The 18,223-nt window shown below is 37.8% G+C and overlaps 1 protein-coding gene across 3 annotated transcripts in view; it reads right to left on the bottom strand.

Annotated features, from left to right (window-relative positions):
- The window catches only part of KCTD3 (potassium channel tetramerization domain containing 3), a 50,276-nt gene that overhangs the window by 22,606 nt on the left and 9,447 nt on the right, over positions 1-18,223 (bottom strand). For all 3 annotated transcript variants that reach the window (XM_032317895.1, XM_032317894.1, XM_032317892.1), the window contains exons 5-10: positions 16,408-16,466; positions 16,054-16,134; positions 14,991-15,131; positions 14,482-14,572; positions 9,497-9,687; positions 551-666 (exon numbers count right to left, since the gene is read on the bottom strand). In XM_032317895.1, the coding sequence (XP_032173786.1) occupies positions 551-666; positions 9,497-9,687; positions 14,482-14,572; positions 14,991-15,131; positions 16,054-16,134; positions 16,408-16,466 (679 nt within the window). The remainder of the gene's footprint in view (positions 1-550; positions 667-9,496; positions 9,688-14,481; positions 14,573-14,990; positions 15,132-16,053; positions 16,135-16,407; positions 16,467-18,223) is intronic.

Here is an 18,223-nt window from a genome sequence, read left to right as displayed (position 1 = left end):
ACAGTCCAGTAATTGCCAGAGGCATGGCATGGAGGGTGGGCCAAATGGGTGTAGGGAGTCAAATGATACAGTTGCCAAAAAAAAAAAAAAAAAAAAAAGGTCAGTGCCTGGCTGGCTCAGTACATAGAACATGGGACTCTTGATCTCAAGGTTGTGAGTTCAAGCCCCACAATGGGTGTGGAGCCTACTTGGGGGTGGGGGGGGGGGGGATAGGAACTTCCAATTATAAAATAAGTCATGGGGATGTAATGTACAGCACGACAACCATAGTTAGTACTGTATATCTAAAAGTTTCTAAGAGAACAAATCTTAAAAATTCCCATCATAAGAAGGAAAAAACGATATAACTGAATATGGTGAAAGATGTTAACTAGACTTACTGTGACCATTTTGCGATGTACACAAATTACCAAATCATTTTGCTGTACATTTGAAACTAATATATGTTGATTATACCTCAAAATAAGTAAATAAGACACCATGAATTCCACAAAAATAAAGCAAATACATAATCAGCATGACTTTCAGAAACACTTTCATGTAAACTAACCTGCCAGTGCTGAGTGACGGCATTCCACACTCCCACTTTCCCCGTGTGACTCGTAGCCACCAGCTGGTTACCGATAAAGAAGAGCGCATCTACAGGAACGCCAAGGCTGAACACTCCTTAAATGACAACAAAAAATAAAGAGGTTAAATAGTCACTATCTTTAGAATTATTCAAAACCCAGATTAGAAACACTGTGAAGGTGACAATTTAAACTTGTTTTCATTTCCTTAAGTGACATGCTAGACACTTGGGGACCAAAACCAAGGAAACTCAGTAAGCTCTTAGCAGTGTTGCACAACAACTGACACAGATAAAATCTGCCTGAGGAATCTCACACTGATAAAACACCATATTATCTGAAGCTGTGGTTCCCACACTTGGGTGACCATCAAAATAACCGGGTAGATTTATAGTGAGTAAAATGAAAAAAAATCCTAAGATTCATCCAAGGCCTGCTAAATCAGAAAACCCACTACATTTTTATAAAATCTGTAAGAGAGTTAGCTACAGCTTGCTAATGAAGTAGGAACCACTGATCTAAAGACACAGACTTAGCACCCTCAACCATCTAGAATGTTTCTAGAAATCCGGACACACACACACACACACACACACACGCACAGAAAGGAAAAAAAAAATCTTACTAAAAAAAAAAAAACATTCAGGACTTTACTCAGAATTTAAACTCCTTGGTTCCCAGCATTGCAGATTTCAATTTAATCCATTTTTAGTAGGCCATGGAATTAAGCAACATGAGAAGGACAGGGTATTACTAGGTACTTACGGTTTAAAAAGAGAAAAAATGCAAACAACCAATTACAACATAAATCCAGCAACAGCTGAAGGATGCACAAGGTTAAGCAACATCACGAGGAGTAAATGGGGTAAGAAAAATGGGTTTTAAGATATTTCATAGAAAAGAAGCCACCTGAGTTGAATCTTTTTAAAAGGAGAACGGTTCATCAAACGGGGGTCGGGAATGGACACGCCCAGGGAATCAAAGAGAGGGGAGAGGGATGCAGGGGAAGGGGCTGTAAGGAGCAAATACCCCCATCAATAGCAAAGACTCGGGAATATTTAAAGGAGAGAATTCTAGGGTCACCCTGGTATGGCATTATGTCCCTTTCCAGTTGTTTCTGGACAATACATAATAGGAACACAAGTGACATAAGGCTTTGAGGACTCATGGGAAGAAACAAACCAATTAATTTCAACTGCGCATGTACTGAAATCGTAAGCCAGAAAAGATAACTGGTTCCTTTTGACTCTTACACCAGTGCCGGGTATTTCTCTTTCTGTTCAGAACTTTACCACATACAAGACAAAACCAGCAGCAATAAAAAACACCTTGAAAATTCTTAACCAGGGTTGCCTGGCTGGCTGGCTCAGTCAGCGCAGCGTGACTCTTGCTATGAGGGTTTTGAGTTCAAACTCTGTATCGAGTGTAGAGATTTCTTAAAAATAAACCTCCCCTCCCCAAAAAAATTCTTAAAAAAAAGAAAAAGAAAAAAAAATTTTTTTTCTTTTTTTCAAGATTTTATTTGTTTATTTGACACAGAGAGAGCGATCACAAGTGGGTAGAGAGACAGGCAGAGAGAAAGAGAAGAAGCAGGCTACCTGCCGAGCAGAGAGCCTGATGCGGGGCTCGATTGCTGGACCCTGAGACCATGACCTGAGCTGAAGGCAGAGACTTTAACCCACTGAGCCACCCAGGTGCCCCAAGAAAAGAAAATTCTTAAATAATCCTGAAAAACCCAGGCTTGTAGCAGGAGGAAAACTGATAAATACCAGGGAAAGGGGTGGGGGGGAGGTAAGTATGCTATGAATGTTTTCTATATATTTTTAAAAATTTATGTAAAATGTGCATTTATACACATGAATTATACCATCTCAGACCAACTGGTAAATAAACAAACAAACAACAACAACAAAAACCCAGCAAAATAACACAAAACACACACACAAAAAACTAATAAACTCTTTAACCAGATTAGCTGAGAAATAAGCTTACCACTTCAAAGCAGAAAATCGTCATTTCACACCCAATTTTAGGAAGTCTTTTAATTTTGCTGCCAAACAATGGTTCAGAACATGTGAAACCAACCATACTCAGGACTATGGCCCACGTGAAAGGTAGAAATAAAAAACAAGAAAACCAACTACTAACATCTAACATTACTCTAGAGAAGGATGAGGTTCTGGGAAATCAAGGAAGACATTCTGAATGATCTCAAGAAATTTCAAGTGTCACTCCTACTTAGGCTCAACAATCTTGGCCACTATCCACAGGGAAGACACAGTACAAGTAATGACAAGTCCCTGTCTTCGGGGACCCTTTCAGCAGAATATTGCTTAGAGCAGCAACCCCACAGCGCTGCCTTATACAGGTTATAATGAAAGCAGCCCAGCCTCTGGAAGCGCTCTATCACCAACATAGCAGCCCTCGCAATTTTCTTTGGATGGTGTTGTCAAGTTCCGAAGAACATTTGTAATAATAAATGGTTTCTTTTACTGGACATGAACAAATTACTATGCACCATCTCATAACATAGTGGCCTACCACACTGGCCTTTAAAACAAAGCAAGGCACAAAACCTCCTTCCCTTACGGGTCTGTTACAAGTGGCTACTTGAAAAAAAGGAAGAAAAAAAAAATAAATCACCACTTAATTTCTCTCTGTAAAATTACAAGGGTATCATAATTTGAATATGTAACATTAAACCTTTTTTTTTTTAAAGATTTAATTTATTTATTTGACCCAGAGAGACAACACAAATAGGCAGAGAGGCAGGCAGAGAGAGAGGGAAGCAGGATCCCTGCTGAGCAGAGAGCCCGATGCGGGGCTCGATCCCAGGACCCTGAGATCATGACCTGAGCCGAAGGCAGAGGCTTAACCCACTGAGCCACCCAGACGCCCCCATTAAAACTTTTTTTTCCCTAAAGTTGTCAGGGAGGATTTCCTCTGCCAGTCATGATGCAGTAAAAACGGCATCCGATGATTCCTCACGGGGCGACAACAACAAAGTGGCCCGAGTCCATGAGGCAACTGTTTTAGACATTGGACAACGGGCAGCAGAAGGCTGAAAGCTGGGAAACAGCCGAGAGAAGGCCTGCATTCACCCACATGGAGGTGAGACTCCAGGGCAGACTGATGCTCTCCCTGAATGGAAGAGGCGGAGACCAGCGTGCGCAGCTGCTGAGGTGACTAGCACCTGTGAGTGAGGTAGGAGGGAGGGGGCAAGGGCACCAGGACGGGAGTGGGGATGGCACAGAGGTTGCACAGGGGACACCAAAAATGTCTCCAGACATTTCCACATGCTCCCTGGGGGCTTCCTATGCCTTCACAGAGGCCGGACTGCACCTGGGCAGGAGAAGCATCCCCCAAAATAGGACAAAGAGGCTGTCACAGGACTGAGCGCTGAGTGGAGATAACAGAGGTTATTACACAGGCAGACGCCAGTAGTTCCAGCTCGGTAGGAATGGAGAACCCTTGCTGAACACCTCAGAAATTCCCCAGTAAAGACTCCGAAAACCCAACACTTTAGGAGTAAAGACCACACCCCTTAAAAGGAGTCAAGCCCTGAAATAAATGAGCAGAGGGAGGCTACCTCCCCTTAACAAAGCATAACAAGCCAAGCAGGATCAGGAAGATCCTCCAGCAATGTAACTGCCTGCCGGGACAAAACTCACGTATTTTAAAGGAAGACGATATTCCATGTCCCCTATATAATGTATCATGCAAATGACCAGCATAAAATCAAAACTTCCTAGACATGTAAAGCAGAAAAATGTGACCCAAAATAAAACTATGACATGATCCAGATATTGGAATTAAAGTAAAAAAAAAAAAAAAAAAAACCAAAACCTGAAACAGCTTTAATGAACATGTTAGATTTAATAAAAAGTAGACGGTAATGAGTAAAAAGATAAGAAATCTCAGGAGAGAAACAAACTAAAATGGAATCGAGAGTTCATTTTAGAGCTTAAAAGTCCTGTATCTCGAACAAAAAACTCACTAGCTAGGCTTAACTTCAGAGTGAATACTGAAGAAAACAGGCAAAATACATTAAAGACAGATAAAAAATTTTATCTAAAGAATGAGGAGTAAAGAAATAGAAAACAACAACAAATCAGTGCTTCAGTGATCTCAAGGCCAGTATCAAGTGGTCTGAAAGAGAACTGGGTCCTGAAAAGAAGAAAGAAGGAGAAGAGAAAGGGACAGGCCTTGGAGTGAAGGGGGAAGCCAGGGAGGAAGGAGGGAGACAGGGAGACACGGACACTGGGAACTCCCTTAGCCGTGCCAATCAAACTGTCTCCAGACATTTCCACATGCTCCCAGGGGATCATATTACCCCCTGGTTGCAAACCTCTAATCTGGAATATATAAAGAACTATTACAAATCAGTAACAGGATGATAAACTCATAAAAAGAGAACAATGACTTAAAGCCACTTCCCAAAGGAAATAATACAAATGGTCAATAAGCACATGAAAAGATGCTCGGTATCATTCGTCAACAGGGAAATGTAATTAAAACCACCATTAAAATCACTACATACTCATCCCATACCCAGCTAGCAGAAATGTAGAATAGTGCACCTGCTTTGGACACATGTGTGTAAGCTTCTTCTAACACTAAACATACACTTTTCATATGATTCAGAAATTCCACTGCTAGGTATTTACCTTGAGAAAACCTATTCACAAAACAAAAAGAAAACATGTCCAGGGAAAGACTTTTTCTTGGATTCCTAACACCTCTGCATTGGAAATAAACCAAATGTCCACCAACACATAAATGGACGAACAAATTCTGGCATAATAATTCAAGGGACTATTACTCAGCAATAAAAAAAAAAAGGAACCACTGATACATACAACAATAGGGATCAATTTCAGAAACACTGTGTTCAATGAAAGAAGCCACACACAAAAGAATACATGCCCTGTATTTCCATTCATGAAATTCCAGACAAGGCAAATCTAATCCATGATGACAAAAAACCTCAAGTATGTATACAATGGGGTTTATGCTGAACACCTGCTTTCCTTTTGGAAATCTGGACCCTTAGTATGTGCTAGGCAGAGGGTGCCTATGTGTGAGCCCCAGGAAAAAACGTGGGCACCAAGTGTCTAATGAGCTTCTCTGGTAGCCACTACACAGACAGTGTTACAAATCACTGCTGGAGAAATATTTCTAGTTTCCATTAGACTTCACCCTCCATGTCTTTATGCTGATTTTGCTTGTATGTTTTTGTTGTAAGAAATCGTAACTCAAAGTAGCTCTTGCTGAATGAATCCTGTGAGTCCTCCGAGCAAATCACTGAACCTGGAAGTGGTCTTAGGGACCCCTCACACAAACATAATTCTGAAGTTCAAGAGGAGGGGTTCAGATGAGATACACGAACATGCAAGTCATCAGCACACAGAGGGCAAAGCCATTCGTCTATGATATCACTAACAATAAATACGAAAGAAAGATGAAATCCAAGGACTGAACTCTGGGGCACGCCAACATTGTGAAATCAGTCGAATGAGGAAGAACTATTAAAAGAACGGAGAAGAAGCAGAGAAGTAGGATAAAAATCAGGACTACAAGGTATCCTGGAAGCCAAAGGAGGAAAGACTCCAAGAAGAATCAGTAACTGTATCAAATGTACCAGGTGACTGCTCTGAAGTTTTAATGCGAGGAGACTTAGCCGAGAACAGACAACAGGCAGTACTAACTAGAGCAGTTTTCCGAAGTGGTATGGGCGAAAGAACGATTAGATCAACTTCAAAAAAGAACAGAAGCAGCGGACAGAGAAACAAGACCAGGTCACTCTTATCTTCTGCTTCAGGAAAAGAGAAAAATGGAGCAAGAACTGGAAGAGACGGGAGGGTAGTTTTGTTGTTATTCTTCACAGAGAATTACAGCATGGTTGTGCGCTGGGGGAAATGATCCAAGAGTGAGACGCTTTCACAATGAAGGAGAGTGAAGAAACAGCTAGTGGAACAATGTCTCTGCACAGGTGAGAGCAAACAGGATCTAGTCTACAGCTAAATACAAAGAGCTGGCCTTAGATCAAAGCAGAGACCATTTAATCACAGGGACGAACAGGACAATAGAGTCCAATAAATGATCTTAAAATCTAGATTTTCCTTGAGCCTACAAAAAAACACAACAAGAAAAGTTGCTATAATCTCTATAATTTCATTTTTGTCCAATAAATTATCTTAAAATCCAAATTTTCCTTGAGCCTACAAAGAAACACAACAAGAAAATAAGTACATTTTGCTGTGTTTTGCAATATTACTATTAAAAATGCTCTGGAAACTTTCGTAAGTGTTTTGTTGTTGTTGTAGTTTTAAGATTTTACTTATTTATTTGACAGAGAAAGCACAAGCAGGGGGATCTGGAGGCAGAGAGAGAGGGTGAAGAAGGCAGAGCAGGGAGCCTGATACAGGGCTCCATCCCAGGACCCTGAGATCACGACCTGAGCCGAAGGCAGAGGCTTAACCCACTGAGCCACCCAGATGCACCAACTTTCATAAATTTTTAAAATTTATCTGCAACTGTTTAAAACATTTTAAAATAAATTTATTTTAATACATTTTTCATCTACTTATTGAAGACTTTTGGCTTCAAAACCGAAACACTAGAACAGGTGCCTGCTCAACCCACAGTGGCAGCACCCAAGGCTAAGGGCCAACAGATACACGTGACCTGGAAGGGGGACTGGGCCAACACTGAGCCAAGCAGGAAATAAATATTAGAAATATTAAAATATAAAATATAAAAATTACCTTTCCCTTAACTTTATAGTTTGCGCTATGCAACAGGACATTTTTGCATACTGTTGTAATGCTAGTTGTGGGTTCACAGAGACCAAATATTCAGAGTTTAAAGAAAAAAAAAAACTTTAAATGAAGATGTGAAAAAAGTCTTTAAAAGCCAGAAACTGTTCTAAAATTTCACCCTGAGAATGAAAAAGGCCCTGAAGCACCTGCCAGGGATAAGTCACGGCACCCCGGTGTCTGGAGAGGCGCGCACCACCGCTGCGAAGCCACGACAGCCTTGAGACGTGACAACGCCGATGCCTGCTAGATGGGAGGTCAGTAAAAGGGGTCACCTCACCATCACACAGGATGGCCCTGAATTAAAGATGTGGCAGACATGACACCTTGTCAGCAGGACTACAAACAGATGAATACCCAGTCACAGCTGACCCTGGTATTCTACTTCTATTAATCTGGCATCAGCAACAGCCGGTCATTAAAGATCTTTTGCGTGAATGTTTGGCCACAAACACACGTGGTGTTGAAATATTCCAAGTGTTCAAAACTTCCATGAATCTCATGCTTTCCCCTAAAACGTCCGTGTTGACAGCTGCTCTGACGGCGCAAAGCAGCGTCGGTGAGAACGGTAGGCATCGTAGCACGAATGAAATGAGGGGAACCAAACGGTTCAGTAAGCTTCCGAGTCTGTCACACACTCTCAAGGAAAGAAAATGAGACCAGTTTAACTTCAGAATGTCCTTGATGAAGCAGTCTGTACAAAAATTTGTACTAACTCTTAATTTAGTAAACACTAAATCTTAATTTGGCATGTGTTCTTACTATTCTGTGTGACTAAGTATTACGTGTCAAGAAAAAGAATCTTCTGGACACTGGAGCCGAGAGCTAACCTAGCTGTTCTTTTCACAGAACACCATTTTTATTTGAAAGGATGACAAATTCTTCTAATTCAGATTTGAGTACTTGGTAGACTTTCCTTAAAAGTGAACCAAGTAAGCTTTTATTGCAATGATAGAAATTCAATGTTTCAAGTGAAAATTAGAATTTTGGAAAACTTATCTGCCACAGTCAACGTGGCAGATAAGTTTCCCAAATACATTAGAATTCAGGGATGTGGTCAGTGGCTATAGTAATTAAGTGTGATTTGGGGGTTTTTTTGGGGGGGGATATTATACAATGAAAGATATCAACATTTGGAAGATCTACATAACTCAGTAAACCAACATTTTCTAAACGACCAATGCATGATGTCACAAAATCATGCATGGATAAAAGATCCGTTCAAAGTATAAAATAGACTGATGAATTTCAACAGTATGCAAAATTCACTGACATGATTTCATATATGTTTATGACAGTAGCAAAAAAGAATGTCCATGGTTATCTGAAAAGACTGTAAAAATGTCTTTTCCAACTACATATCTGCATAAATCCAAATTTTCTTCATAAGGTTCAACCAAAAAACAAAATGCAGCACACAAATCCACAAACAGGCACCAGAAATCAATAAAATTTTGAAGAGATTTACAAAGCTATAAACCAATGGCATTCTTCTCACAAATGTTTTTGGAAAACAAAGCTATTTTTCATTGAAATGTTATTCGTGTTACCATGGAATGGGTTTATTTTTGCTATTTTTAAACTAATTAATATATATTTATAAAAATTTCAGTCTTAATTTCCATTATGCTAAGTAACAGTAGATATAATCTACACAAGCAAACTCTTATTGGTCCTGAATGACATTTTAAGAGTACAAAGTAGTTCTGAGATTAAAAGGTTTGGGCACATCTGGTCGCAAAGCAACAAAGGAGGAAAAGCAAGAAAGTTATTTACCCATCTTCAGGCCCTAAAGTGTGAGGAACTAGAGAGAAAGCAGTCATCACTAACCGGGATCCAGGAAAAGCACATTCTCATGAAATAGCCAGGTTTCAGCTAGAGCATATTGGTAAAAAGATTCTACCCTCGCTCCTGAAACACTAACTTTTTTCCCCTCTTCCAGAATTTTCCTCTCCTATGGGGTGGTCCTATTCCCACTGAACCCTGGCAAGATGATGTGGCAGCTCTAAGTAACAGTCCAGGTTAGTTCTTGTAAGATGGGCAATCCTTCTTAAACTTCAGAATAGTGTATGTACCAGCAAAATGTAGCATAAGCAAGGTTTTCCTTACCAATTTCACTTCCGCTCCCTCCATCCTGGACACTCCATAAGATGATGCTACTCTCTGAAGCAACAGCAACCATTTTGTCTTTGTCTCCATGTGGACCTCCAACCACTTTTGCATTTAAAGCTACTCGCTCAATAGTCCAGTCCAAATATGGACTCGTAAACACTTGTTGCCATCCTGAAGATTCTTTGATTCTGTTGAGCAAGAATGGAAACGTAAGTTAGACTCAGCAGCAATTAAGCAAATACAAAGAAATGTACCAAAAAATTCAATCACAGCTATATTTATTAAATATAAAATTTTGCCAATGTATTTCCTCTACAAAGCCAGACCGTTACTCCTAAGCTACCTTGTATTTATCCACACAGTACATATAAAGCACTTAAAAAGAAACTAGAGTTCTTTATTTCTCCAAAGAAAAGTTCAGAGTTTTAAGAGCTAAAATAAAATAAAGTAAAAAATAGCTTTTACTTTACTACACAGAAAAGTGCTACCATCATCATCTATGGATAGAAACGGTCAATAAAAATCAGAATTTTAGGATAATTATTATTCCTTTCAGTTAATTAATCAGTTATTCAGTCATTAACCGAAACTACCTGCAATCAACCTATTATTTTTTTGGTACTTCAGATAATAGGGTAACAGTCTCTCCAGGCAAATCAAGATAAAGGAGTAATCTGGTATACCACTACACATTCCAATATCCTGGGCAACCAGGATAAATGGAAAATGTAGGGCTTTGGAAACCCTTAGATTTTAAAGGTTTCTTCCTAAATGAAAAAATTTCATGAGCCTATTGATTCCCCATAAATAAAGGCCTACCAATGTTCAGATTTGCAGTTCAGTGAATATAAATACTTTTTAATATTTAATTTCTGAAAAACATACTGATAAATTTTTAATAATTTTTTCTGCCTTATCTGAATTTAAGTCTTTCAGGCACATATTCTGCATGATTACACAGCCAACCCTCACACATTCAGAACTTAAGAGTTATGCAATCACAACAATGGATGATGTAAACTTTAACAATGGAGTATCTATTTTTAGTTACCGAACAAATATGCAAACAAAACTGTAAAGCTTTTATTTGCCTTACCTAAAGAGAATAAACACCCGTGAGGAGAATAAATACTCATTTATATATTACCTGACATATTCATCACAAAAAACAAACTTCAGTATTCATAAAGGATGGCTACCTAAAGACCTAAATGGAATCACTTCAGCTTCATTTTTGTGTAAAAATGTATGCTAAAGTAATACAACCACAATTCACAAAAAAATGCAATTTGGCCTTATTAATTTCAGTAACTAATGATTTCCTTAACTTCAAAGGAACACACAGAAACTGTGTAATTTTTTTTAAGAAAGTGTACAATTGGACGCCTGGGTGGCTCAGAGGGTTAAGCCGCTGCCTTCGGCTCAGGTCATGATCTCAGGGTCCTGGGATCGAGTCCTACATTGGGCTCTCTGCTCAGCAGGGAGCCTGCTTCCTCCTCTCTCTCTCTCTGACTGCCTCTCTGCCTACTTGTGATCTCTCTCTGTCAAATAAATAAATAAAATCTTTAAAAAAAAAATAAAAATAAAAAAAAATTAAAAAAAATAAAAAAAAGAAAGCGTACAATTTTTCCTAAGCATTGTATGATCTGCAATTACCCACTTTGGCCACCAGATGGGATGTGTTATGACCACCGAATGGAAATAATCATTTAAAATAAGCTAAACATTTACAAGCACTGAGGTATGAAACATAGGCGCTCTTAGGAACTCCCAAACTGGGCACGAAGCAGGGACTGCCAGCACTTGAAGAATAATGACAATACGCTGTACGTGGATGCGAGCACATACCAGGCTCTCAACAGTGTCCAATAAAGAGATGCTGCATTGATTTAATGAGGTGAATGATGTGGTTTTGTGATCATTAATTCAGAAATATAACAAAACTGTATGTGATCTAATCTTTCGCAGAGATTCTACTTCAAAGTTATCTTTTCAGAAATTAAGATATTATAAAATAAAGAGATGCCAAAAAGAATAAAAGGTATCAGGACAACATATTTGAAAGTGATTATAACAATTAGAAAATCTATCTCTATTGATATGATACCTTTGTTTTTAAGTTAAAATTAAATACCAAGATTAAAAAAAGTATGCTTTATGATTTTCCATACAAATTATACAAAACTGAAAATACATAAAACAAGACAGAATGAGCTCTGAACAGCACTCCATCTCTTTTCCTCACTCCCGCCCACTGAACCAACACTATGAAATCAGGACGGCTATGCACCTTCCACATCATCATCTTAAAGAAATACAGTGGAGGAGTCATGCCCAACAACGTTCTGAAACTTAATGCAAACATAGTGTACACCAAATTGTATGGGAATAGATAAAATATATCAGAAAAACAGAAGACAATCTAAAATTAGACCCAAATATACATATAAATATAAAGTAAAATAAAGAAGGGCGTTCAAATTCAATATATAAGGTAATTTATGTGATAAATAACCAGAACATAATTAGTTACTACCCACTTGGAGGAAAAGAAATGAGATTCCTAAATCTCACACCATAAACCAAAAGTAAACTCTACATGGATTAAACGTCTAAAAAGAAATGCAAGCTCCAGGAGGGCAGCAATTTATAACTCCTCTCTGGGGCGCCTGGGACACAGTTAGGCAAGTGACCAACTCTTGGTTTTGGCTCAGGTCATGATCTCAGGGTCCTGAGGTCACGGCCCATGTGGAGCCCCATGTCTGCTCTGGTCTGGTCGGGCTCTGGGCTCAGCATGGAATCTCCTCCCTCTCGTGATCTCTCTTTCTCTCAAATAAATCTTTGGGGGAAAAAAGGAAACAACTCTTCATTAATAAATATATATAAAAATAAAGCCTGAGGATGTAGAAAATTAGTGAATCTAGGTGAGAACATACTGGGGTTCCATGTACTGTTTCATTTTTTAGGGTTTTAAATTTATTAATACAAAAAGCTGCGGAAAAACAACTGTGGAAAAGATTATGCTATTTAAAGAACTGGAGTATTTCTTTTGAAATCTTTTTATTGCCACTGTGTTAAATGATTTAACTGTACATGAGGAAATGTAATATATCCTCAATTGTTTTCCTTTGTCACTATGCATATTAGTCTGTCATCAGTGACATCCAGTGAAAGCAAAGGTAGGTCATGGTCAAAAGCAAACGCAAAGAATGGAAGATGTAACAACATCCCTCTTTTTGTATTTGTCATTCAGTGAGTAAAACTTCATGTAATTTAACTGCATGCCTCTGTGCCTCTGTCTGGCAAGTAGCAATCTTTAGCACTGCTGAGCAGTAACAAAAGTTACACCTGGATTCATTATAACTGTTTCATAATTCCTCTGGAACTCCTCATCAGCAAAAATATGTATATAGTATTTGAGCAAGTTAAAAAGTAAAGTCTAAAACAGTTTTCTCAATTTAGATCCATAAGTTAAGTTCAAAACACTTCCTAAGGAAAAAAATCCTTCTTTCACATCAGTCTTGCTTCATATGAAAGTCATCCCCCCAAAGACCCTAAGTTATTTCCATAGGATTTGTTAACTGGAATAAAAACACAGAATGCTCTCAAAACGAAAAGTTGGCACTGAATCCCTACTGCAATGAAAACATAAAGCAGAGATTACCATAACAAAAGGCTTTTTTTACACACAAGGCAAACCTACCATAAATTTAGATTAAAAAAATAAATCTGGATTCTGTTTTTTCTTTTTTAAGATTTTATTTACGTATTTATTTGACAGACAAAGATTACAATTAGGCAGAAAGGCAGGCAGAGAGAGAGGGGAAAGCAGGCCCCACGCTGAGCAGGGAGCCCGATGTGGGGCTCGATCCCAGGACCCTGGGATCATGACCTGAGCCGAAGGCAGAGGCTTCAACCCACTGAGCCACCCCAGAGGCCCCTAAATCTGGATTCTTAAAATGCATCTATAAACTTGAGAAGACCTATTAAATATTTTTACCCTATTATGGCTCTTTTTTCTTATCTAAACTCAACAGTGACAAAATGTTTATATATTATTTTATTTTTCAGCACTTAAGTGGGATCATAGTCTAAGCTAGAATATCACAACCATTTATGTGCTTCTACACCATTCTGTCATCATAACATTGTCTGCAGTGATTCTGAACTAAGAATCCTACCCCTTCCCCAATTTAAAAACAAAAATCACTGGTCTATACTCTTCCTCATTCTCTTTTAGTTTCTGAGAATGCAAGAATTAATAAAACCCAACTGTGTCTATGTGAGCCTTTATAGATATAGATATATATTACAGATATAGATATATATTTTAACATTATAGATATTAAACTGTATCACTTATCCCCACAACTGTCTTGCTTCACTACCTCATTCCCAACTATTTGGTAGTCATGACCACTGCAGAGTCTCACTACCCCCAAGTATAGAGTACAAAAGACTGAAATCATTATTCACAGAAAATCACAGGGCTCACATTAATAATTCTGCCTCGTCATTTAGTACAACAGTTATGTGATTCAGAGGTTGTATATAATAAGCAAAAAAAAGTAACTTCTGGTGTGCCTGGGTGGTTCAGTGGGCTAAAGCCTCTGCCTTTGGCTCAGGTCATGATATCCTAGGATCGAGCCCCGCATCGGGCTCTCTGCTCAGCAGCGAGCCTGCTTCCCCCTCTCTTCCTAACTCTCTGCCCACTTGGGATCTCTGTCAAATAAATAAATAAAATCTTAAAAAAAAAAAAAGGAAATTCAAGATAGCTTAGTTGTATCGGATGATAGCCAGTGGGAAACAGACAAAGGCTCTCTGTAAATCTTACCATTAGCTATAAAAATTAAGAGATACAGAAGTAGGCAAGATATGCAGGAAAAAAAAATGACAAGCAACTCTTAAGTCTGTAACTATAAAATCACAGTTATTAAAACCACCCTCTCTCCACAAGCAAACAATTACTAATTATACAGTACCTGTAACATACAGCAAAATGGGCATATGCAGCTACGATCCAGTTGTGATGGCCAGCAACTATCAGCACCTTTCGTGGATCCACAGGAAATCCTGTTGGTTTTCGAAAAAGAAATACTTTATGTTCTCAAGCAGGGGATGCTAAACTATGGCCCATGGGCTGATTCTAGGCTTCTGCCTGTTTGGATAAAGTTTTGCTGAAAGAGACATGCACATTTGTTGTTGTCCCTGGCTGTTTCCATGCTGCAATGGCCGAGTTGAACAGTTCGGACAGAGCCGAAATGTTTACAGTCTGTTTCTTTACATAAAAAGTTTGCCAATCCCTAGAGGTTGAGAGCAAACAGATCACCACACACTTCTGAAATAAAAATTATGTTCTACAAGACTTTTCAAGATATGAATGTTAAAAAGAAAGATGAGGCAAAAATTACATTTTTAAAAAATAATTACTCAATGTCACTGAGAACAAAAAACATATGCATTTTTGTCTATTTCTGCGGCCTTTGCTTACCTAGCCGCACAGTCTCTTCTCCTGTTCCAGAGAGAGCAGGCTGGGCGCCGTTCCCCCGAGCTTCACCTTCCGTGGAATTCAGGCCATTCCTAGAACCAGCAGAGGACCTCGTTGTGTTGTTTATTTTACGACTGGGGATACCTATAAAAAGACACAGTAAGATAAATTTATTTCTAAGTTCCACCTACTAAAAATTTAAAATTTTATACGGTAACAAAGAAATATACAAACATGAATTTCATCGTAGCCAAAACGTATCTTCCATTATAGCAATTTATTGCAAATAATTACCATTAAAAACAACAAAATGAAAATGAATTAAGTTCTTTCAACAGATTTTCTGATATTTGATGTCACATGTGATAAATAAAATGAAGATTTATCATATTGCATTTCATTTCTACTACCTAGCTCTACGTTACCGAACTCAATCATTAATTCATTCAGTCTATCACCAGTGTTTGCATTTACCGTCTGGCAGCTTTGTGTGAGGTACAACTTAATCACGGCAACTTCTTTACAGCTTATAGTCAAATGTCTTTTATTTGCCAGGGCAATCTTTTTTGGAAGGAAATCTTGCTCGGAAACCCACCTTAACACAGGTAAAGGCAGACTCTATTAACTGACCAAGGTTGGGGCGGGGATAACACAAGATTCACTGCCTCTCCCATACACTGACGTATTTCTGCAGAGCTCCTGGGGTTCTACCAAAGGACAACAGACTGACAACCAGTGCTCTGATATCGGGGTTGGCAAACAATGGGCCACAGCTGTTTACGTCAATAAAGCTGTACTGGTCGCAGCCATTTATTTCCATAGAGTGTATGGCAGAACTGAGCTTGTAGTTCACAAGCCTGTCTGGCTTTTTACAGAAAAGAAAAAGTCTGGCACATCCCCATTCTAACATATAGTATGACGTCTGTTAAATTTGAAGCTCGCAACATTTCCAGTATATTTTTACGTGAGAAACTCAATAATCAAAACAGAGATTTTCTAATATACATGTTTGTACTTGCTTACAGATAAAAACCATTTTTTAAAAGACTAAATCAATGAGAAGTACCTGGCGGAGGCAAGTAACCGTGGAAAAGGACACTGCCACAAGACGAGCGCTCCAACTCCTCACATAAGAGAAGCCTTCTTACTGAAAACATTTCAAAGCAAACTTGTCAAGAGTACATGCAAACAGAAAAACAGCACTCCATTTTTATCTTCTCTAGTTCAAAAGGATAAGGAAAGAAAAGGGAAATGTTTAAGTTAAATCAACTGACATCTATTTACTATGGAAAACCACAAAAAGTAAGCACACTGAACTAGTCCATCAAAAAACAGGACCTAGTATAAAATATATTTCATTAGGCAAGTTTGCTACATGAAAGGTCAAATCATAAATATAAAATATCAGGACAACACATACCTAATGGAGTGATTCCATAAAATTCTGCTTCATGCCTGAGAACATTAATACTCACTCCCCTACAAAGAAAAACCAGATAAATGATATATATCCCCCAGTAGCAGCAACTTGGATTATCATCTGAAGCAGAAGAAGAAGTACTAGGTTCTTAATGTGAAAAAAGTATAAGGCTTTAAAACTTACTTTATTCCTAGTATCTTCAGTCATTTTAAAATGTCTAAATAAAAAACTGCATGCCAAGAAAAACATTTCCTTACATAAAAACCATTCCTATGCAGATGAATTGGGTGACTTAGAGATTAGGGCTTGAGGTCTAGTGTAAGTTAATTATCAGTAAGTACCTAATAAGGCAAACGAGTAGAAATCATTCTTGTATGGCATTAATCGCTTTTCTATTTTCATAGTAATTATTTCTACACATATTTTAAGTGCCCCAATTATACTGCAAAGCTCCCTACAAGCATGACCTCCTTGCATTTTTGTATACCTCACATAGTGCTTATATATAATAAATGTAATAAATATTTATTGAACAAAGAACTTCAGATAAGTGGTTCTCCTCTCATTAGAACAAAAATAAAAGCAAACTATAAAGTAAGAGGAGGGGGTAAAAAAGACTAGCCTTAGAAAGAGTTAGGCTAACCAGAAGATGTTATAGTACAGTCAAATAATATGAAAACAAAGAGTAAAAACAACAGAAGATTAAGAGTTTACGATACTTAAAAAAAAAAAAAAGAGTTTACAATACTAATGATTCATTTTAGGTTTCAGTTATAATTTGTCCTTACTTAAAAAATATTAACTGGAGAGAAATGAGTCAGCATCACTACAGACTCCATGGAAATTAAAAGGACAATAAAAGAATACCATGAACAATTCTATTCCCACAAGCTGATAAAGATGAAATGGACCTGGACCAATTCCTTTAAAGACACAATTTGCCAAAACTCACCCAAGAAGAAAGAGACAATTTGAGTAGATCTGTATCTACTAAAAGAACTGAATCAATAATAATAATCATCTTCCAAAACAAAAAGTAACATACCCAGAAGGACTCACTTGTGAATTTTACCAAACATTTAAGGAAGGAATCATACCAATTCTCGAAAATCTCCTTCAGAGGAAAGAAACAAGGGAATACTTCTTAACTCATTTTATGAGGCCAGCATTGCGCTAATACCAAAGCCAAAGACGTTATAAGAAAACTACAGACTAGTATCTCTCATGAACACTGATGTAAAAATTCTCAACAATGCCATATGGCAAGAAAGTGGAATAAAGGCACACAGAGTGGAAAAGAAGACATACAATGGTTATTCACAGATGGCATGATTATCTGTGTAGAAAAATCCAAAAACGTAGATAAAAATCTCCTGGAACTAATAAATGATTATAGTAAGGTTGCAGAATACAAGGTTAGTATAAAGAAGTCAATTGCTATGTACCAATAATGAACAATGGAATTTAAAACTAAGAATATAAGACTACTTATGCTGGCAGCAAAAAATAAATAAATAAATAAATAAATAAATAAATAAATAAATACTTAGTTATAAATCTAACAAAAACTATGTAAGATCTATATGAAGCAAACTACAAAACTCTAGAGAACAAAATCAAAGAACTAAACAAATGGAAAGGTATTCCATGTTCATGAATTGAAGATTCAGTATTTTGAAGATGTCAGTTCCTCTGAACTTCATCTAAAATTCAATTAAATCCTAATCAAAATTCTATCAAGTTATTTTATGGATAATGACAAATTGATTCTAAAGTTTATATGAAGAGTCAAGTCCCCCTAATAGGAGAATAAAAC

The sequence above is a fragment of the Mustela erminea genome, chromosome 17 (assembly GCF_009829155.1).
Source record: "Mustela erminea isolate mMusErm1 chromosome 17, mMusErm1.Pri, whole genome shotgun sequence".
Classification (NCBI taxonomy): Eukaryota; Metazoa; Chordata; class Mammalia; order Carnivora; family Mustelidae; genus Mustela; species Mustela erminea.
The sequence above is the reverse complement of the archived record's forward strand: the minus strand, read 5'-3'. Positions and strand labels throughout refer to the sequence as shown.